The sequence below is a fragment of the Phyllopteryx taeniolatus genome, chromosome 11, assembly GCF_024500385.1.
Source record: "Phyllopteryx taeniolatus isolate TA_2022b chromosome 11, UOR_Ptae_1.2, whole genome shotgun sequence".
In the NCBI taxonomy this organism is placed as follows: Eukaryota; Metazoa; Chordata; class Actinopteri; order Syngnathiformes; family Syngnathidae; genus Phyllopteryx; species Phyllopteryx taeniolatus.
Genome location: NC_084512.1, coordinates 8,118,254 through 8,141,189, shown reverse-complemented (window position 1 = coordinate 8,141,189; position 22,936 = coordinate 8,118,254). Strand labels below are relative to the sequence as shown.

The following is a 22,936-nucleotide window of genomic DNA, read 5'->3' as shown; positions in this document are numbered from 1 at the left end:
TGCATTATGGAAACCAACCAGTTCAATTTTGCTCTCATCCGACCAGACTATATTCTCCCAGTATTTAACTCATTCCCGGCCAATGCCGTCCAAAGACATCATTCAGAATCCAACTATTCCCTGCCAATGCCGTCTAAAGCCGTCAATGGCGTTTTTTTAACGGGGATGGGTAGGGGAGGATCTTGTGCAGTTTGTGTATGATCGTCAGGCCTCTGGATAACTGCAATGAGGAATCCCACCCTGTAGAGGGCAATAATGCCTTGAGGTGAACCTCATTTCGGCCGCTTGTATCCGGGACCTTGTTGTTTCGGTCACGACCCACTGCTCGTGACCATAGGTGAGGGTAGGAACGTAGATCGACCGGTAAATTGAGAGCTTCGCCTTTCGGCTTAGCTCCTTCTTTACCACGGACGATACAAAGTCCGCATCACTGCAGACGCTGCACCTATCTGCCTGTTGATCTCTCGTTCCATTCTTCCCTCACTCGTGAACAAGACCCCCAGTTACTTGAACTCCTACACTTGGGGCAGGATCTCATCCTTGTTGCATCATTTCCAAAAAGACTCATAGCTGTATTAGCTCAAAAGGGTGCTTCTACTAAATACTGAGCAAAAGGTCTGAATACTTAATGGCTGTGTGATATTTAAGTTTTTCTTTTTTATTAAATCTGGAAAAAGTTCAAGAATTCTGTTTTTTTTTTCTGTCAATATGGGGTGCTGTGTGTACATTAATGTGAAAAAAAATGAACTTCAATGACTTTAGCAAATGGCTGCAATATAAAAAAGAGTGAAAAATTTAAGGGGGTCTGAATACTTTCCGTACCCGCTGTATAACTAACTTACTGGTTTTATTCATATTCAATAAAAAATAAAATACATGGAATGCTATCTATGTATCCCTCAATTTTGTTTATTCAGTGAGTTGGCTAGGTTTTGAAAAAAAAATGAGCACCAAGCAACAATCACGTCCTTCTTTGAGAACCAGACAAAAATTGTGTGTACCCTTACATACCGTATACGTCATAATATATTTCAAAGTTATTATATTTATTCATGTCGTTCAAGGGGGAATTCAACTCCCACTCAGATTTATACTTCATTTTCCATGCCACAGAAAAATAAATCACACACATGCAGGCATGCAAGGAGAGATTCAGAGTGAAAGAGGCGCGCAAAGAATGCAGCACTACTTGAGCCGGGTAGTGGGGACGATGCCTTCGTCAAGCGAACCTATTCAGTAGCCAGCAACCAGACTAGCATCTCTCCCACAACTAGATGTCTTTTTGTTTTTGTCTGTAGTGGGACTTCTTGAACCAGTCTCCTTCGGCTCCAAAGTCCAAGTCCTTGCAGACTGAACTCAAGATTGTTACCTGACTGACTGCTTTGCCAGAGTATCTCCTTGTAATTTCAATTGACTTTCAACTACTGTGCTATTATTTAACTTGAGAGGAGCCCAGTGATCCAAAATTTGGGTGCAAAAAGGTGAATTCAAATGAGACTCAGAAACGTCTCGTATGTGCCTATCAATCATTTTAACAGGTTCAGGTTACTCATTGCAATAGTTGGTGCTATATTAAGCGTCAGAGTTCTTGCAAGCGATTAGATGGCTGTCATTTATAACAAACACAGCTATTGTTTTGATGTGGTGTAATAAAATCCAAAGGTGCATCTCAATGCATGCAGTTGTTGAAATTAGATTTGGATTCAGGTCCAACAACGGGCCCCATTAAATGGTGCTACGGGCCAATTTCTCAACACATGCGCTAAAATAAACTAGAATAAAATAAAGTCATTTGAGTGAATTGAGTGAGTAATTTTGTGAATGGAACAATTTAGCTGCAGATATTTACAGATCACAGACAGTAATAGGACATATAAAAAGAGAGGTGTACAACTGGTTTGACGTAACTGGATTTGTGTTGTAACCCAACTGGATTTACTGAATGACGTTTCAAAGTCAACATTTGGACGATATCCAGGTGAAGAAGGATTGCTTTGTAATGTACCATTGACATTATGAAGGAAGTAAGCCTTTGTTTTTTTGATAGACTCAAACAAAACTTATTTGGTGAAGTAGTTTGTTGACAATTGTAATTGACAATTGTAATTGGGCTGCCTCCCTACCCCGTTTTAAAGACAACAAAACTGAAAGATCTATCTAGTTAAAAAAAAATAGGATCAATGCCAAGGGAAAGGTTCCAAAAGCCCTCCATTCAGCAGGGCGAAGAATGTTCCGTAGCAGTTTCAGTGGCAAAGCAGAAACTGAAAGGCAGCTCTTCCAAACATCCATCCATCCACCCATCCATTTTCTGTACCGCTTTATCCTCACAAGCGTCACGGGAGTGCTGGAGCCTATCGCAGCTATCATCGGGCAGGAGGCAGGGTACACTAAACTGGTTGCCAGCCAATCCTCTTCTAAACAACATCTGCCAAATCGTGACAGGCTGGGCGGCACATAGGAAAACAAGTGACAAGTATTCTCACGGCATCAGTACACTTTGTAAACAGTTACCTTAGAGATAAACTTCCTTGTGACACTGCCTGGTACCTTTCCCAGTCACTGTCTCTTCCTTTTACAATTTACTTTGCAACCACCTAGATCTTAGATGTCGTTTTTGAACGATTTAAGAATCCTGAAAATTCCATCAGCGGATGTAGGATTAACAATTAAGCTTTGGAAAAGCTGTTTCTTTTAATTAACAAAACAAACACTGTGTTATATTTCTTACGTGTTGTGGCTCATGAGTGACCTAATGCTAATTATAGCCTAACAAACATGACATTTTTACTTGAAAACTGAATTCAGGTACGATTAAAATAATATGTTCTCAATAACAATCGAAACTAACTGGGGGAATGTAATGAAAACCATATACTACATACACTGCAGACAGTATTAGTAGAAAACTATTGCAAATAAACAAACCACACCAATTAGTATACCTTATGTAAAATAAACTAGATGTCATACCAGATTTCAGTAAACGTAAATAGAATGGGAACATGTATGATTTCTTGAAGCAGTATGTCCTGTTTAATTTTTTTTTTTAACTCGAACTTTCAGATCTCCTTCATTACAGCTGTAGATTCCATGTATGATCAAGTTTTGACATGAGCATCATTTCAGATGAGGAATGCACCAATGAGGCCTGCACAAATACCAACAAGATTTCTGATGCCATCAGGCCCATTCTGCCACACAGATTAAAAGCAAGAGGATTTCATGAACAACCAGTTAGGCATACCAAGAAAAAAAATTGTCTCTTCTTTTTGTCAGTGTGTCTAAGTTAACAGTGAGAACCATGTATGTCAATTGTGCTAAATTAGAGAATATCACATTTGTTAAAATAATGCATCGAATGTAACATCAACAAGAGGAATTGAAATCAATGAAACATCAGCTCCACATGCAGATCTGTCAGAATTACAATGGGTTCAAGCAACACAAATCCATAGAGTTGAATATGTAAGGTTTAAGTGAAGTAAGCCCCAACATAGTAGAAGTGCAGGAGCATGAAAAGACAGCTGTTTATCACTTCATTAAGATACTTGCGTAAATGTCAGTTTATCTGAGCAAAGGTAAGATGCGTTTGAATTCCTCAAACTAAATGTACTCTCAGATGTGTGATTTGGTAATCTGCAAGTGAAAGGACAGAAAAAAAATTTACCTTTGCGTGCTTTCCTTATTGTAAATGTAGCCACTTTTAAACGTTTTGAGCATGTCTAGTTATTTGCATTATTTGAACCGTGGGTCAGTGCTCCAGGCTGACGTGCACTCAAAAAGCCTTGCCACCTTGACAATGTCATTAAAGGAAAAGTACCTGTGCTGTTTTTGTTCATGTCTTCTTAGAAAAAACTATGTTGTATGATTTAACACAGGCCATCAAACTGTGTCTTGTGTGATTTGATGTTTTTTAATTTTTGCTGTTTTGTAGGTCTGTGTTTTATGTAGAAGGTTTAACACCTTTGAGAACAGATAATGGAACACAACAGGAAGAAATAAACAATTTAGCCTACCACTGGTGACTTTCAGCACATGTAGGATTCAGCGCCACTGCATCCTCACCAACCTTCTTTCCTAAGAGAGAAATGTTTAACAAAAACGACAGAAAATGATGATAATGTATCGATCCATCTTCTATACCGCTTCGGTGTGGTGGAGCCTATGCCAGCTGAGTTGGGGAAAGAGTCAGGACAATTTTCTTCTTTCTTTTTTTCTCTTTACATACGTTGAAATGCCTCCAAAAACTGTAGCTTCAGTTGATCTTATTAAATGCGTTGCAAACGTGCTGAAAATGTGTTAAAAAGATCCAGGAGTGGATTAGGTCTATTTTCAGTTTCAAGGATTTGTATTGTTTGTGAACAAGATTTGTTGAGTAGTTTATTTTCCTGGCTGTATTTAATCATTAATGTAACTACTATTTACGTTCAATGAGGGATGTGTGCCTAATGAGATTGTTTTATTTGTATTTGGAAGAATGCATTTGTTTCCAGGGAAAGATTGCCAGGGCAGAGTCAGCATATTTGAATTACTGATAAATGTTTTAATTGGATGTGTTATAATTTGTAAATATTGGTTTTCAATGCCAAATATATCAGTAAGCTTGCGGAATGTTAAGAAGGTGTAAAGTAGGCTTTTCATTCAATTTAGTGCCAATTACAGGATTTGTAGTCAATTCTGGGTTGAGCCATATGAGTGTTTGAACAGTGGATTAGATTCGTGTTATTTCTTTCTAACTTTTCTCAACAGTGTCAAAGTAATGACAATTGCAGTATTTGTGTCACTAAGGAAGAGTACTTGAGTACATTACTCGTAACAGCCAAATGTAGCGACACATTACCCCAAAATTAGATTGTTCTGTATATACAACCCCAATTCCAATGAAGTTGGGATGTTGTGTGAAACATAAATAAAAACAGAATACAATGATTTGCAAATCATGTTCAACCTACATTTACACTACAAAGACAATATATTTAATGTTCAAACTGATAAACTTGATTGTTTTTAGCAAATAATCATTAACTTAGAATTTTATGGCTGCAACACGTTCCAAAAAAGCTGGGACAGATGGTAAATAAGACTGAGAAAGTTTAGGAATGCTCATCAAACACCTGTTTGGAAGATCCCACAGGTGGACATGCTAATTGGGAACAGGCGGGGGCCATGATTGGGTATAAAAAGAGCTTCCCTGAATTGCTCAGTCATTCACAAGCAAAGATGGGGCGAGGTTCACCTCTTTGTGAACAAGTGAGTGAGAAAATAGTCGAACAGTTCCTCAACGTACAATTGCAAGGAATTTAGGGATTTCATCATCTACGGTCCATAATATCATCAAAAGGTTCAGAGAATCTGGAGAAATCACTGCATGTAAGCGGCAAGGCCGAAAACCAACATTGAATGCCCGTGACCTTCGATCCCTCAGGTGGAACTGCCGCATTTCAAATTGTTTTTTGAAATTGTGGACGTCATGTCCTCCAGGCCAAAGAGGAAAAGAACCATCCGGACTGTTATGGACGCAAAGTTCAAAAGCCAGCATCTGTGATGGTATCGGGCTGTGTTAGTGCCAATGGCATGGGTAACTTACCCATCTGTGAAGGCACCATTAATGCTGAAAGGTACATACAGGTTTTGGAGAAACATATGCTGCCATCAAATGAACGTCTTTTTAATGGACGCCCCTGCTTATTTCAACAAGACAAAGCCAAACCACATTCTGCACGTGTTACAACAGCGTGGCTTCGTAGTAAAAGAGTGCGGGTACTAGACTGCCTGTCTCCCATTGAAAAAGTGTGGCGCTTTATGAAGCGTAAAATACGACAACGCAGACTGTTGAACAGCTGAAGCTGTACATCAAGCAAGAATGGGAAAGAATTCCACCTACAAAGCTTCAACAATTAGTGTCCTCGGTTCCCAAACGTTTATTGAATGTTGTTAAAAGAAAAGGTGATGTAACACAGTGGTAAACATGACCCTGTCCCATGTTTTTTGGAACGTGTTGTAGCCATAAAATTCTAAGTTAATGATTATTTGCTAAAAACAATAAAGTTTATCAGTTTGAACATTAAATATCTTGTCTTTGTAGTGTATTCAATTAAAGATAGGTCGAACAGGATTTACTAATCATTGTATTCTGTTTTTATTTATGTTTAACACAACGTCCCAACTTCATTGGAATTGGGGTTGTATTTCAATGCCACATATCCAGTGGGAAGAACACGATACAGAAGAAAGGATGGTAGATAACGTATACAAAAAGACAATATAAGATTACCAGTTTCTGCATGATTCTTCTTTTCTTCAAGCGTGGTGCTGATGTCATGAACGTCACAATATGCTCTGATTAGACGCCAAAGAAATGTTGAGTTCTGTCCAAACTAGAAACATATTATATGAGTGAAAACATCCAAAAATGGATCCGAAGGTAATTTCTGGTGATTTAACAAACCTCCTCTCGTAGTGTTGTTAAGATGTGCAGACTTTCTCTTTTGTCAGAGTCTGTGCCCTGATGCAAAGAGTCGATCCTCTCAAGTAAGCAAGTTAACTTGTCTCTTGTCTCCTGCCTTTCATCCCACTGTTCATCATCGCTTTGTTCCTCTTCATCTGAGTCAGTCAGTGCAGTTATATACCTGTAATAACAAATGTAGAAAACAAATAGTTACAATTTGCTGTCACTGTGTGCAATTACTGTGTGTGTAACTAGGATTAGCGCCGTACCAAAAACAGAACATGACAAACATTTTGCAATTGAAAAAGCTAATTAAATATGGCACCCATAATATGGAAATTACTTTTCTGCTGGGAAAGGCAATGGTAGTGCAGTGGTACATGCTGCTGCCTTCCAAGCAGACAGAGCATAAGTCGGACAAAAAAATGGGTGTGTTGCATCCGAAAGGGCATCTGATGTAAAAACTATGCCGTAATCGCGTTGTTGTGACCATGTAGCTGTTTGTCTCAAAATATTCTGGGCTTCGTCAGACACACTATGGACTCACTAATAACACATCTACGAATATAATTTTGTAGCAAGTGAGACTTGGGTCCATAGTAGCTCATGTATACCTCCGTTGAAGTAATACACTCCCTTCTAAATGTACTGAAACACTGAGCCCAATTCCTTTACTTTCACTGTTGAACTAAAACATTTGAGTGTGACATCAAAACACAAATAGAGGTATGAGACAATACTGCAGATCCACAGCTTTTATTTCCTGATATTTACTCAGGATCGTATGTATAACTTAGAAGCATTGTTGTGGCAAGCTAAAGTATTGTAAAAGATAAATTTAAATATAGATTAAAGTGAATGAGACACTTCTCCAGGTTACTCCCTTCAGTTTCCTCTTTCGCAAGTAAAATACATACTTTATAGGGTTTAACTCTGGAGATAGACTTGGCCAGTCTACACCCTTTTATTTATTTCCCCTGATGAACTCCTTAGTTGTTTTGGTAGTGTGCTTTTGGTCATGATGAACGATATCCCAATTAATTTGGTGACATTTCTTTAATTTGGTGACATTTCTTTAAATTGGCATTATTGTAGACTTCTGAGTTATTTTTTGCCACCGTTGTCATCTAGCTTTTAATCAATGAAGATTAGTGAGCCGTCCCTAAGAAATCATGAGATTACCTCTGCTGAATTTTAACAGATATTTTTGCATGGTAGTGATTAACTTCGCATAGGCTCACCACCTGTGGGAGGGGCCATAGGGGTCAGGTGCAGTGTGAGCTGGGCAGTGGCCAAAGGCAGGGACCTTGGCGATCCGATTCCCGGCTACAGAAGCTGGCTCTAGGGATGTGGAATGTCACCTCTCTGGGAGGGAAGGAGCCCTTGCGAGGTCGAGAAGTTCCAATTAGATATAGTCGTGCTCGCCTCCACACACAGCTTGGACATTGGTACCAGTCCTCTCGAGAGGGGTTGGACTCTCTTCCACTCTGGAGTTGCCCACGGTGAGAGGGGCTGAGGCGCCTGTATGTTGGGGTTCACCCGGGTGGACGAGAGGGTAGCCTCCCTCCGCCTTCGGGTGGGGGGACGGGTCCTGACTGTTGTTTGTGCCTATGCACCAAACAATGCAGAGTTCAGAGTACCCACCCTTTTTGGAGTCCTTAGAGGGGGTGCTGGAGAGCGCTTCTGCTGGGGACTCAATCGTTCTGCTGGGGGACTTCAATGCTCACGTGGGCAATGACAGTGAGACCTGGAAGGGTGTGATTGGGAGGAACAGCCCCCCGATCAGAACCTGAGCGGTGTTCTGTTATTGGACTTCTGTGCTCATCACGGATTGTCCACCATGTTCAAGCATTAGGATGTCCACACGTGCACTTGGCACCAGGACACCCGAGGTCGCAGTTCGATGATCGACTTTGTGGTCGTGTCATCGGACTTGCGGCCGGGTCTGCTGGGAACGTCTGGCAGAATCCCCTGTCAGAACGAGTTTCAACTCCCACCTCCGACAGAACTTTTCTCATGTTCTGGGGGTGGCAGGGGACATCGAGTCCGAGTGGACCATGTTCCGCACCTCCATTGCTGAGGCGGCCGACCGGAGCTATGACCGTAAGGTGGTCGGTGCCTGTCGTGGCGGCAATCCCCGAACCCGTTGGTGGACTCCAGTGGTGAGGGATGCCGTCATGCTGAAGAAGGAGTACTGTTAGGCCTTTTTGGCCTGTGGGACTCCTGGGGCAGTTGATGGGTACCGGCTGGCCAAGCGGAATGAAGCTTTGGTGGTCGCTGAAGCAAAAACTCGGGCATGGGAGGAGTTCGGTGAGGCCATGGAAAAGACTTCTGGACGGCTTCGAGGAAATTCTGGTCCACCATCCGGTATCTCAGGAGGGGAAGAAGTGCACCATCAACACTGTGTATAGTGGGGATGGGGCGCTGCTGACCTCGACTCAGGGTGTTGTGAGACGGTGGGGAGAATACTTCGAAGACCTCCTCAATTCCACCGACACGCCTTCCCATGAGGAAGCAGAGTCTGGGTTTTCTGAAGCGGGCTCTCCTATCTCTGGGTTTGAGTTCACTGAGGTTGTTGAAAAGCTCCTCGGTGGCAAGGCCCCAGGGGTGAATGAGATTCGCCCGGAGTAAATAAAGGCTCTGGATGTTGTGGGGCTGTCCTGCTTGACACGCCTCTGCTACATCGCGTGGGCATTGGGGACACTGCCTCTGGATTGGCAGACTGGGGTGGTGGGTCCCCTTTTTAAGAAGGGGGACCGGAGAGGATGTTTCAACTACAGGGGGATCACGCTCCTCAGCCTCCCTGGTAAGGTCTATTCAGGGGTGCTGGAGAGGACGGTCCGTCGGGAAGTCAAATCTCAGATTCAGGCGGAGCAGTATGGTTTTCGTCCTGGCCGTGGAACAGTGAACCACCTCTACACCTCCCTGGTGAGGTGTTCCGGTCACGTCCCACCGGGAGGAGACCCCGGGGACGACCCAGGACATGCTGGAGAGACTACGTCTCTCAGCTGGCTTGGGAACGCATCGGGATGGATGGATGGTAGTGATTAAGAGCAGATCATTTCTTTCTCATAACTTTAGCCTTTTCATCACTTTGGTAATTGCCAATCTTCTCTCATCAGGCCATAAAACGTTTTGACGCTTGTCGTCTCTGTACTTTTTCGCAAATTCCAGCCTGGCCTTCTTGCTGATGAGTGGTTTCCATCCTCTACTTTATCCTTGCGTCCTGTGCGTGCAGGGGTTTTCTCCGGGTACTCCGGTTTCCTCCCACATTCCTAAAACATGCATGGTAGGTAATTAAGACTCTAAACTGCACGTAGGTGTAAATGTGAGTGTGAATGGTTTTTTGCTTTTGTGTGCCCTGCGATTAGCTGGCGACCAGTTCAGAGTATACCTCGCCTCTCGGCCACAGTTAGCTGGGATAGGGTCCAGGATGCCCGCGGCCCTAGTGAGGATAAGGGATATGAAAAATGGATGGATGGATGGGTTCCTTGAACGGCGCTAAATAAATCATATTTATAGTGGTAGTAGTAGTGGTGTAGCATCTGTAAATTTTTTCCACATTCATGACCTTCACTCCTCCCCTCTGTAGGGTATTGCTGATGTCGCCAACAGTTATATGAGGGTTTTTCTTTTAAAATCTTTCCGTTGTCAATGGCTGTTGTTTTCCTTGGTCTTAAGTATTTTGTTGGTCAATTCCTCACAGAATGTGAAAGAACAATGTGCAATTTCCCATTTGTTTATATATATATTAGCGGATAAGACATTCTTGATGTTTTACATTTATACCTGAGCTCTTTTGTATAAACACAGGGAGGCTTGTTTGTCACGGTGAGGCACGCAACACTCGCATTAGATGTTTTATAGAAGCCTTTCAACTTCTGTGAGTATATACTACCACCTTAAGATGAGACCTAGAAAGCAGTAGTAAAGTGTAATTTTATATCAATAGTAGAGCTAGACATGAAAGACAGACAAAAGTTAAAAAAAAAAAAAACTTTATTAAGCTCCATGTGCGTCAGTGGTGGTTAAGGGAATATTTTGGGCTGTCGGCCACGGTTCTCGAGTGGCGTGTTGCGGCAGACACAAACATCAATGACCCAACAGATGCCTTGTGCCGCAGGCTCCATCCTGACTCCACCCCGACTCCACCCACAACACACACCTTCCACCCGGTGTGCTGTGATTACAGGCGTTATATGAGGACATTTGAGCTACACAGATGTGCACCATAATTAAATAAGTCAACAACATCAATGGAAGCACAATGCTATGCTAACAAGAACACTAACTGTCTGAAAATATAGCTATTAACCCATGAATCTCAGAAAAAAATACTTTTTAAGTCTGCGAAGTTAGTTAGTTGTAACTAAGGTATTATAAACTGGCAAAGAAAAGCAATTTCTCAACTTTAGCTGCCACTAGGGGATTGCATGCTTGTCTATTGTTGTTGCATATTAAGTAAAACTAAAGCTGGAAATTATAGAAGCAGAGTGGTAAAAATTAAGCATTAAATTTATTTCATTACATACAATGAGGCGGCACGGTGGAAGACTGGTTAGAGCGTCTGCCTCACTGTTCTGAGGACCGGGGTTCAATCCCGGCCCCGCCTGTGTGGAGTTTGCATGTTCTCCCCATGCCTGCGTGGGTTTTCTCCGGGCACTCCGGTTTCCTCCCACATCCCAAAAACATGCATGGTAGGTTCATTGAAGACTCTAAATTGCCCGTAGGTGTGAATGTGAGTGTGAATGGTTGTTTGTTTATATGTGCCCTGCGTTTGGCTGGCAACCAGTTCAGGGTGTACCCCGCCTCCTTCCCAATGATAGCTGGGATAGGCTCCAGCACCCCCGCGACCCTACTGAGGAGAAGCGGCTCAGAAAATGGATGGATGGTCATAAAATGAGTGCACCGGTGGTGTAGCGTTACATGCCAGCCAGTGCAGTCTGAGAGAGGCGAGAGACGCAGGTCCCTATCTCATTCCTCCAGCAACTCATCGCGCATGCCGGGCCGACTGAGGAGCACCTTGTGGCGGCTAGCCAAGCACGACGAACCACTTTCTTCGTGGTTGTTTTTGTTGAGTGAGCTGCGGGCACTTCTTTGTGCAGACACGCAAGGCGGCGTGAGTGGTGACATGAAATGAAGCTTGATTATAATCATCCAGTCGGAAAAGGGTGCCGTGCCCTCTCCAGGTCGGGGATCCTGATCCTGCCCCACGTGGAGGAGTTCAAGTATCTTGGGTTCTTGTTCACAAGTGAGGGAAGAATGGAATGGGAGATCGACAGTCAGATCGGTGCAGCGTTTGCAGTGATGCAGACTTTGTATCGATCCGTTGTGGTAAAGGGGGGTCGCGAGCTCTGGGTCGTGACCGAAAGAACAAGATCCTGGATACAAGCAGCCGAAAAGAGTTTCCTCCACAGGGTGTCCGGGCTCTCCCTTAGAGATAGGGTGAGAAGCTCGGTCATCCGGGAGGATCTCAGAGTAGAGCCGCTGCTCCTCAGCATCGAGAGGAGCCAGATGAGGTGGCTGGGGCATCTGATTCTGATGCCTCCCGGACGCCTCCCTGGTGAGGTGTTCCGGTCACGTACCACCGGGAGGAGACCCCGGGGACGACCCAGGACACGCTGGAGAGACTGCAACCTTCGGCTGGCCTGGGAACGCCTTGGGATCCCCACGGAAGAGCTGGATGAAGTGGCTGGGGAGAGGGAAGTCTGGGCATCCATGCTAAAGCTACTGCCCCCGTGACCCGACCTCGGATAAGCGGTAGAAAATGGATGGATGGATAAAATCCTCCTAGCATTTTGACAATTTGGATACCCTGCCTTTAAATTAAGATGCATTATCTAAAAACCAACACACCACTGTCAAGGACATTTTACTTTGAGGGGGATTGTCTGTACTTGGACTTTGATTTGACTTTTTATTCCATTATACAAAACACAATGGTGCCATGGCGGCACGATAACCGACTGGTTAGCACATCTGCCTCACAGTTCTGAGGACTTGGGTTCAAATCCGGCCTCGCCTGTGTAGAGTTTGCATGTTCTTCCCGTGCCTGCATGGGTTTTCTCCGGGTACTCCGGATTCCTCCCACATCCCAAAAACATGCATGGTAGGTTTATTGAAGACTATATTGTCTGTAGGTGTGTGTGTGTGTGTGTGTGTGTGTGTGTGTGTGTGTATATATATATATATATATATATATATATATATATATATGTGTCTTGCGATCAGTTCAGGGTGTACCCCGCCTCTCGCCCGAAGATAGCTGGGATAGGCTCCAGCATACCTGCGACCCTAGTGAGCATAAGCAGTGTAGAAAATTTGTACATGGAAACACGGTGCACACTGCTGGATAAACCTCAAACTAAGCTTATTTCAATGCTGTCCAAAGTTGTTGAGAGCTTTTACATTTGTTTATCCACAGGATAAAGAGCTAGAGCACAGAGAACCCAAGTGTCATGGCGAGCTCTCAATTGAGCTAAACAAATCTCCTTGGTTACTTTGTACAAAAACAAACCTGAGTTACCATGCCTACATCAGCGGGTCTTTGAGCATGCAGCCTAGCTTATTCAGCATGTAGCCACTGACAGGGCCAATGAGACCCTTCCATCAGTAACAATCGTTGACAGATTCGACAGGATCTACTTTCCAACAGATCAGCTGCTGAGCTACATAGCTGATAACGTCTTTGGTTTTTTTCTGACCCTCCACCTAAGGAAACATTGTTGAGCGAAAATAAAACACACACTGTCACGGGCGTAGAATGACAGTAATTGAGCATGATGCGTGTTTGCTCAATCAATATAATGTTACTTAATTGCCACTTGCATGTGTGTGTAGGCGTTGTAAACCTTCGTTCCTAAGACAGAATGAGGCAAGAGCTAATTTTGAAAGTTATGCATACTTGCTAAAAAGAAAATGGGCAGAATAAAATATTCTTAAACACTGAGTGTGTCAAGGAGAACTGGAATTAGCCACATTTGGTGATCTGTCTGGTTCATGTGCCGCATGCAGATTGACACAATTTAACACTCAAAACAGCTTCACTCCTGATTTTCATGGTTACACAAAGCCATTTTTTACTTTGGCACACTGAGCAGTAAAGGGGGCCAGGGATGAGCAGTGGCTCATTTGCATTTGAGACAGAACTGTTCCCCCAAAACCGGTTAATTTCAACAAGGCTGTAAAAAGTGAATAAAAAGTATGCTGTTCTTTTTTCATTCTGTTCATTCTTGATTCCAGGGGGCTTTTAGCCAAAGTGTGTCATAGAGCTATGAGTAAGACACCTGGGAAGTGGGAACTGTTTTAATTTCTGAAAATATAGTCCTCAGCCATCAATACAGTGTGGTGCCCCCCTCTGTCCATTAGGGCAAATAGAAGGTTGTAAAAATGAACACAGTCTGAGATGTATCACACACCAGTTTTGGGGTCTGTGAGCAAGACATCATTGTACTTTTACTTAAGTCAATCCATTATTTCATATATTTGAATATTAACAAAGCAAACATTCCCATGACTGAAGTTAGACAATATATACAAGCCACTCCATTTGCTCTATTTAAAAGAGACTGCATGTTGATCAGACTTGCCCGTCACTAAAAAATACTTTTATGCTTAAATCAACAGTTCTCCAATTACATGAATGCACTGCGAAAAAGGGGGGGTGGAAGCTGTAATGTCCTTGAGCTACAGCAGCATGATGTGAATGAATGCAGTGGGTACTGTTCTGAAGGTTTCCACAAAACAAGTTTAAATGAAGCCTTTGACAGCTTGGCACAAAGACAGGTTGACTGACTGTATTGCTTTTCTAACATCAAGAGAGGGAGCTAGCACTCAAGAAATTGTGGTAACAAAAAACAAACAAAACAAAAACCTAAAAAACTAACTAAAACAAAAAACTACTCAAATTGGTCCTGAGAATTGCAGTATAACTTTACAATAGTTTCAACCCTGCTCTGACGTTTGGGTACATTTTTGTTCCGTGAAAGCCATCTATGCTGAACTGAATGGATAGATAAATTGAGCAACTGGCTCCTTTGGTGGGAAAGCAGCATGATCCCTAAAGGGGTCGAACTTCATCCCTTTACTATTCCCACTCACCCCCATGCCCTTGTACTACAAAAATAACAGAGTGCCAGGACAAACTCGTTAATTCAAGGAGGTACAGGGGCGTGAAAAAGTATTGGTCCCCTTCTCAAATTCTTACATTTTTGCATAGTTTTCCTACTTAAAGATCACCAAACAAATGTAAATATCAGACAAATATAACCAAAGTGAACATAAAATGCTGTTTTTAAATGATCTCGTTTTTTAAACTCATTTAATGCCAGCCGTTTTTCAGAAATTGGAAGAGCCAGGAGCCAGTCATTTTTGACTGATTTTTGAAGGCCTACAGAAAATCGTGTTCTATAGATATAGAAACAGGGAACCCACCAAAAGAAAGCTGTCACCCTCTTCTGTCATCAGTAAAAAAAAGTACATTTCTAACTTTTACCATTCTTTAGTAAAAAGCAGTTGAACATAGGTAAGTTTCTTGAAAATACCTGTTTCCAAGAAAAAAAACAGAGCTTTTTGTGAAATGCATTTCAAGCAGACTTTCACTTTGATGCTTTTTTTATTTTTTGCTTTTATGATAGCTCAAATATCTAAACATTTTCTTAGTATATAACAACATAAACAACACAAAAAAGGGTATTTTGATTGCAAAATACCAGTTTGATGACGCACAAACTTTGTAATATGTACAGCTGTGTGTGAGTGTGTATGTGTGTGTGTGTGCGCGCGCGCGTGTTTGTCCGTTCCTCAACATTGCAAGAGTTTTTCACAAATCCTGTAATGAAATAGTTTCCCCAAAATATTTTGAGCTCTTGCACTGTGATCAGTTTCCATGCATTTCTTCTGCTGTGTGGCAGACTGCTGGTTTGTGCTTAAAAAAATCCTGAGCAAAGTTGTTTGTTTTTCGTTCAGAATGTATTGAAGAAGCTCCCTTGTCAGGAACAGCTCCAGGAAGTCTGCTGGCTGGTCAGAGTCCAGGCCCCCGGCGGCACAAAGGAGTTGCCGTGAATGGGACTGTTGTGGGTTCCCAGTCAGCAGAAGACCAGCCATGAACAGCTCCACCACTGCTTGATGCACCTCTTGTAAATGATAAAAAAATAAACAATTAGTTATTGCTGCAGTGTGAAGTGGAAAAACCTACTTTTTTCACCTTTCTTGCCAACAGGTGTGGGAGTGCATCTGCTGCTGGTTGCACCAACTGCAATTTATAGAAATATGTACAATTACCACAAAATATTTATGTTGTTGCAACAGCGCGATGAGGAAAGGTAAAAAAAATCTACATTACACAAATCACATTGTCTGAAAATTTTATTTGTGTGCACTACTATCTATAAATAAAAGAACAACAATAAAAACTATATATATCCAGTTCATCTAGCTATCAATGCTCCATGTTTTTGTCTCAAAGATGCATGATTTGTAAACGTGCAGTATCGTAGGACAAACTGTTGCACTTATTTGTGCGCGTTACATGATAAAAATGGTAACCGTAGTAACTGCTCAGGCTATGGAGGTTAGTTTTGAAGTTAGCAAGTTCTTACCTCTTCTGTGACTTTCTGGGGGCTCATGTGGACGCCCTGCTGCTCCCAGATGATAACCCGGATCAGGCTCATTGTAATCCGAGTCCTAATCTCCGTCTGCAGTGGACTGATCGCGATCTTGGGCCTTTGAATGCTCGACGCAACCAGCGTTACACTGTGTTTGTTGTCGTAGCGTCATCCCTTTCTTTCCCCTTTTTTGGGAAAAGGATGACATCGTCATTCTTTTTGGCATAAGTAAAACTCTGTTTTAGAGGAAACTGTCTGTATGTATCCATGTTTTTTCCGCTCTAACTGTGGCTCACTGTGTCTCTGTCTTGCAACCACGCCCCTACAACGCTCCACCAAATCACATGGGTCCTCACCGGGTAAGGTTTCCTTTGACGTGCTGACAAAGCTCTGATCAAAACTACTGCTGCCGTCTGGTATCAATTTATCATACTAAAATCCTTCCCAAGCCTTAGATACTTATTGTGGAGCTGCGCCAAACAGTCTTTTACAATTTTATTTTTAAAAAATTAAAATAAATTAAAAAAATAAAATAAAATCACTGAAGCATATTAATACGTCTTTGGCATTAAATGGATGGGTTTATGAAAACGTACTAATATGTCTTTGGTACTAAATGAGTTATGGGAAAAAAACATTCTAATTACCCCTGTGTGAAAAATTAATTACTCCCCTTATTAAATCATGAATTAATTGTGGCTCATCGCAATTTTTGGTTAATTTTCCACTGATCACACCCAGACCTGTTCAATCAAGAAATCCCTTAAACAGAATCTGTCCCAACAAAATCCATCCAGCCATCAATTTTCTGTACCGCTTCTCCTCACTAAGGTGCTCTGAAAATATTTACCCAGACACACAGAGATGTGAAAGAGTCATTTCCAGTTATAGAAAACACTTGATTTCAGTTGTTGCTGCTGAGGTTGGCCCAACTACTTATTAGGTTTAGGGTCAGGTAACTTTTTTTTTCCTTAATAAATAAAATCGCCATTTAAAAACAGCATTTTAAGTTCACTTGGGTAATATTTGTCTGATATTTACATTTGTTTGAGGAGCTTAAACAAAGTGGCGAAACTGCAAAAAAAATACGAATTTAAGAAGGGGGGCAATACTTTTTCACGGCACTGTATGTGTGTGATGTGATTTGTTTTAAAATGTCATAACCTGGGCATTTGATGCGGTTAAAACCCATCACTCAAAACCTGCGTGTAACATGGCAACTAGAGAGAGATCTGATATCTTCTCTCAGACCACAGAGGAGTGTGAAACATCAGGAGAGAAGACTGACCCAAATATTTTTCCAAAAATGTCATTGAATAGGTGTTTTAACTGCTAGTAAGTTTACAGTCACTTAATAGTGATCAAAAAGGCAATATTATCTTGATTGGAAAGTGACCTACTAAACTGGATTTTCAATTTCGCTGTGTTGTTTTAGTTCAAATGTACTGCAAGATGGCAGACAAATCATAGTGTGAGCATTAGGACAGTAACGGGTGGGGAGGAGCAGTACAACTTTGATTTAAGATTAAGTGACACCTATGTTGTGATGTCTTGGCACTGCTTTATGCTAGTTCAGCAACAAAGCAGGACAGTTCAATTCAGGTTAAGTACTCGAAGGAACAAAAAAAAAAAATGTCTGCCCGACTGCAAAAGACAAAACCTTGACTCAATCACCACCATTCAAGCGGTGAGGTGTGTTTTTAGAAGAATATATTCAAATGGTGGTCTGTTAAAATAGAAACATCTGTTATTTATGTTACAGACACTGGCATAAGTTCAAGGCATTTGACTGTCGATAAAGAAGGTCAACTGGGCATGTGGTCCTTCATTAGGCTGCTGTTTACACAAGAATCTGAAACAAATACACATGACTAAGTTAGACCACACAACCCAGAAGTGGGCAAACTAGATTTGTTCTACATAATTACTAACTCATTCAATGCCAGCCTTCCCAGTTAACATGGATATTCGACTTCTAAGGCCGTCAATGGCAGTGAATGTGTTAACAAAAACCCTGCTGTCGGCCATCTAGGACAGTAATATGATTCTGATATTGGTTCAGAGCTGGTTGTTTTCAGAGTGTTTAAATAAAGATACTGAGGAGAGAGAGTTTACAGTTTACCAATGTCTTTGTTATCAGCCATTAGACCAGAGTGTGCTCAGCGCACAGGCTTGCCAAATCCAACTTTGTAAAAAATGGAGTGTGCAGGAATATGTGTGTCAGGTTGACATTGAGGAAAGCGCTTATATCTACCATGAGACCTGTCAAACTTGAATTATGTAATACAACTTCTGAAATTGGAGAAAGCTGCTGTCGAGTGTTGGTCGGCCTCCGATTTGATAGGATTATGCATCTTTTAGAATGAATAATTTATTTTAGGTTATTCTTACAATAAATCACAACAAAGGTTGTGTGAATGCACAAAAATGGGACATCATACCACAGAAATTCACCCGATCACACAACTCCACAAAAATCAGACCGAAAATACGAGTAAACTGAAGCACAATGATTATTATTGCCTATCCTTTACAGTTCTTAACAAAAAAACAGCGTCTACAGCCAAAAGAAGAAAATCTATTTTAATACGAGAAAGAAGGACTTACTCTGATTTAGAACCCTGATTTTACTTTTGAATGGCTTTTTAAATCTCTCTTTATAGCAACATAATTTAAGATCATTACTAAGGCTATTCCATAATTTACCATAAATTCTCGTGTATAATACACATCCCCCCCCCCAAAAAAATCTTCAAAAGTCAATAGTGCATATTATACATCGGAGTGGCAAAAGTTAGAAAATTCATTCACAGTGAAATGTTTAAGTATTTATGCTCTGATGCATCCTAGCCTTTAGTTTTGAAACTGCAGCTTTGTGGAGGTTGTTGTTCAGTCATCAGTCGTATAAAAAAAAACAACAACAATATTTCACAAATTCTACCTGGGGATGTAGACTTATGAGCACAATTGTACATATATGAAGTCATATGTACCCGTCATATTGGAATGAAAGTGTAGGCGACACCTTTTTCATAACCTCTAGGTGGCGGTGGTGTATTAGAAAGTGTACACCTCTCTCATAACGTCTAGGTGATGGTGGCATACTGGAATTAAAGTGTAAAGCTTTACTGTACAAATATTATATATATAAAGTATGAATAATTCAGGACCTAATTTCAAACCTTGGGGTACACCACGTTACACTTCTACGATGTGACTTTGTATTATTAATTTTCACATATTGTAACCTGTTACATATTGTAACCTGTTATTTAAATAACTTTTCAGCCAATGTTGAGTTATTCCATAATATTGAGTTGAGTTATTCCATAATATTCAATTTCTTTTGTAAAAGTAAGGAATGGTCAATTATATTACACGTGTTAGGTAAATCAATAAATGCAACAATAGTATGTTGCTTCTTATCTATTGCTGTTGCAATATCCATCCATCCATTTTCTGTACCGTTTATCCTCACTAGGGTCGCGGGTGTGCTGGAGCCTATCCCAGCTATCTTCGAGCGAGAGGCAGGCTACAGCCTGAACTGGTCGCCAGCCAATCGCAGGGCACATATAAACAACCAACCATTTGCAGTCACATTCACACCTACGGGCAATTTTAGAGTTTTCAATTAACCTACCATGCATGTTTTTGAGATGTGGGAGGAAACCGGAATACCCGGAGAAAACCCACGCAGGCACGGGGAGAGCATGCAAACTTCAAACTAGGATTTGAACCCGGTCCTCAGATCTGTGAGGCAGATGTGTTAATCAGTCGTTCACCATGCCGCCTTGTTGCAATATTCTCCAAAAAATCCATCACTGCACACCAATAATGGAAATGAATCTCTTCCAAGGTTGAAATGTTGCCATCATAAAAACCTTTAACTGTAAATGCAATGATTAAGTTTAATGTTGATATATTTACCCAGACACACGGAAATACAGAGATGAAAGGAGTTTTGTCATCAGTGATATCGCATGACTCCTTCTTGTGACTGGTCCGAAGTCAGCCCTTATCAGGGGTGTCAAGCTCATTTTTGTCATGGGCCACATTGTAGGTAGGGTATCCCTCAGATGGCCATTATGACTGTGAAACCATATCAATGTTTCATCACCTCATCATCATTTTAAATATACGCAACAAATTGATGGATAAATATTTTTGAAATCAGAAGTCAAGGATAATAGTTTGTTCAACTATTGTTCAAGTTACTGTAAAAAAATGCTTGCAATATCTTAACATTATTATTTATTACATATGAAAATTTGAAATTGTGGTACAGATTTTAGCAAGAATCATGGAAGTTGACATAAATGATTTGCTTTTATGGTTCACATAAAAACTAAAGTCCTTTAGTTCGACACCTGCGCCTGCATTCGGAAGCTCCAAAGCTGCATCTACAATAGACAATGTGTCACAATAATTTGTGTTTATGGCATTTTAAAAATGTTTACACGAGCAGAAAAGTTCTCCCCACCACCTCTTATTTTGACAGTTACAAAAACTAAAACAAATTGAGGGAAAAAAAATCAATCTGTTTGAGAAAGAAAAAATAATTAAAGTTAAGAATTTTGAACTTTTAGAGAAAATGTCAAATGTCTAGAAATGTGGTTGACTGTTAGATTTAGATGCGAACAGGTACAGAAGACAAAAACTATGTGTAGGGCAAGTTACTTATAACGGTGTATCGCCTGTAGTCTGGGGGAGTTGGCCTGGGGGAGGATGGGAGGTTGTGGTTGGGAGCTGGGTTCCATAGTGGCCTCCAGAAATCAATCACCCTATGACAAAGATCAAGGAGAATGCAATTTGGAAGAAGACCAACAACACAACCGCCTCCTGCGACTTATTGCATGGCCCTCCCCGCGCAGCACTTCTGCGCACCCCCCTTCTTCTCACACAGCCTGCTGCAGTGTCACTATAAGAGCAACCGCCTACCTCCCACGCCGCCAGGCCTTGTGGGATGCACTCAATGACAGCCTCATGGACAGCAAAGCACCGCTGAACCAGATTTGAGGAGGCTGAGGCCGGATACTGGACAAGGGAGGGGACGCGGAGGTTGCAGAAGATGCTTCCATTGTGGAAAGAAGGGATATTGGATGGACAATGGATCAGAGACTGTCCGAAGAAGATAAATAAAAGGGCAAGACTTTAGCACCCATGGTGGCAATCGATGTTGGGGGGACCCAGTTCGCCCGATCTAGGGCTGACTCCTGGTGGCCCCAAAGACAAAGTGGCACTTGACTGGTGATATACAGACACACATATTGCATTCAACATTGCTGTTTCTTTTTGTTATGTTTTGCAATGAAGACGCATTTGGCACTGACAACACTGTTTTAAGCTTTTGTTTCTGCTTTATTTAATTTACAGTCACCACCAGACATTCATGTAAACACTTTAGTATTCAGACCCCTTAAATTTTTCACTCTTTTTTTATATTGCAGCCATTTGCAGCGAAAAAAAATTTCTGCTGCACTTAAGGTTCCTAAGAGCACAGTGGCCTCCATATTCCTGAAATGGAAGACGTTTGGGATGATCAAAACCCTTCCTAGAGCTGGCCGTCCGGCCAAACTGAGCAATTGGGGGATAAGAGCCTTGGTGAGATAGGTAAAGAAGAACCCAAAGATCACTGCGGCTAAGCTCCAGAGATGCAGTCGGGAGATGGGAGAAAGTTCTAGAAAGTTAAGCATCACTGCAGCGCTCCACCAGTCGGGTCTTTATGGCAGAGTGGCCCGACAGAAGCCTCTCCTCAGTGCAAGACACATGAAAGCCAGCATGGAGTTTGCTAAAAAAACACCTGAACGACTCCAAGATGGTGAGAAATAAGATTCTCTTGTCCGATGAGACCAAGATATAAATTGTTGGCCTTAATATTAAAATATATCCCTTTGAGTTCGTAAGATGTCTTCCCATCCCCCTCTGTAGACTTTTGTACACTTCAGAATTCATTCTGCTGCTACCATCATGAGTTACCTCATCAATAAAGACTCATGAGCCCATTCCAGAACCAGGCATGTAAGCCCAAGCCATGGCATTACCTTAACCATGCTTCACAGATGAGCTTGTGTGTTTTGGATCGTAAGCAGATCCTTTCTTTCCCCATACTTTGGTCTTTCCATCACTTTGGTAGAGGTTAATCTTGGTTCCATCAGTCCATAAAACTTTGTTCCAAAACTTTTGTGGCTCATCTCTGTACTTACTGTACTTACGTTCAAAATCCAGTGGTTTGCCTCTTGTGGTATGCCCTGTATATTCCTCCTCTCAAAGTCTTCTTCGAACAGTGGATTGTGATACCTTCCCCCCTGCCCTGTGGAGTTTGGCAGTGATGTCACCGACTGTTGTCTTTGGGTGTTTCTTCACAGCTCTGACAATGTTTCTGTCATTAACTGCTGTTGATACCCTTGGCCGACCTGTTTGATGTCTGTTGCTCAGCACACCAGTAGTTTCTTTCTTTTTCAGGGGATTCCAAATTGTTGTATTGGTTATGCCCAATATTTGTGTAATACCTCTGATGGGTTTCCCCTCTTCTCTTAGCTTCAAAATTGTTTGCTTTGCTCCCATAGACAGGTCTCTGGTCTTCATGTTTGCTTAACAGCAAATGCAGTTTTCACAGGTGAAACCCAACACCAAACAAGCACTAATGTCTAATGTTTAAGCAATCAACCTAAAAGGCAACACCTGAGCAACTAGCAGCACCCATCAGTCACATGTTCCAATAATTTTGCTCACTTGAAAAGTGGGTGGGTTCAAACAAAAGGTGCTCTGTCCTGAGTTGTTTAAAATAATCTTGACGTAAAGACCATGAAATAAAAGCTGGAACTCTGACCTTTTGTCTCATATTCATATTTTGATCTGAAACACAAATGTCTCCAGTACACAA

General features: G+C 41.7%; 1 protein-coding gene across 6 annotated transcripts in view; it reads right to left on the bottom strand.

Moving 5' to 3' along the window:
• The window catches only part of LOC133486070 (regulator of microtubule dynamics protein 2), a 62,974-nt gene that overhangs the window by 23,136 nt on the left and 16,902 nt on the right, over nt 1–22,936 (bottom strand). For all 6 annotated transcript variants that reach the window (XR_009790904.1, XR_009790908.1, XR_009790906.1 and 3 more), the window contains 3 exons: nt 6,449–6,629; nt 6,275–6,377; nt 4,017–4,077 (listed from right to left, as the gene is read on the bottom strand). Coding sequence is in view for 1 of the 6 variants with exons in the window: in XM_061790688.1 (XP_061646672.1) it covers nt 4,017–4,077; nt 6,275–6,377; nt 6,449–6,629 (345 nt within the window). In the remaining 5 variants the exon portion in view is untranslated. The remainder of the gene's footprint in view (nt 1–4,016; nt 4,078–6,274; nt 6,378–6,448; nt 6,630–22,936) is intronic.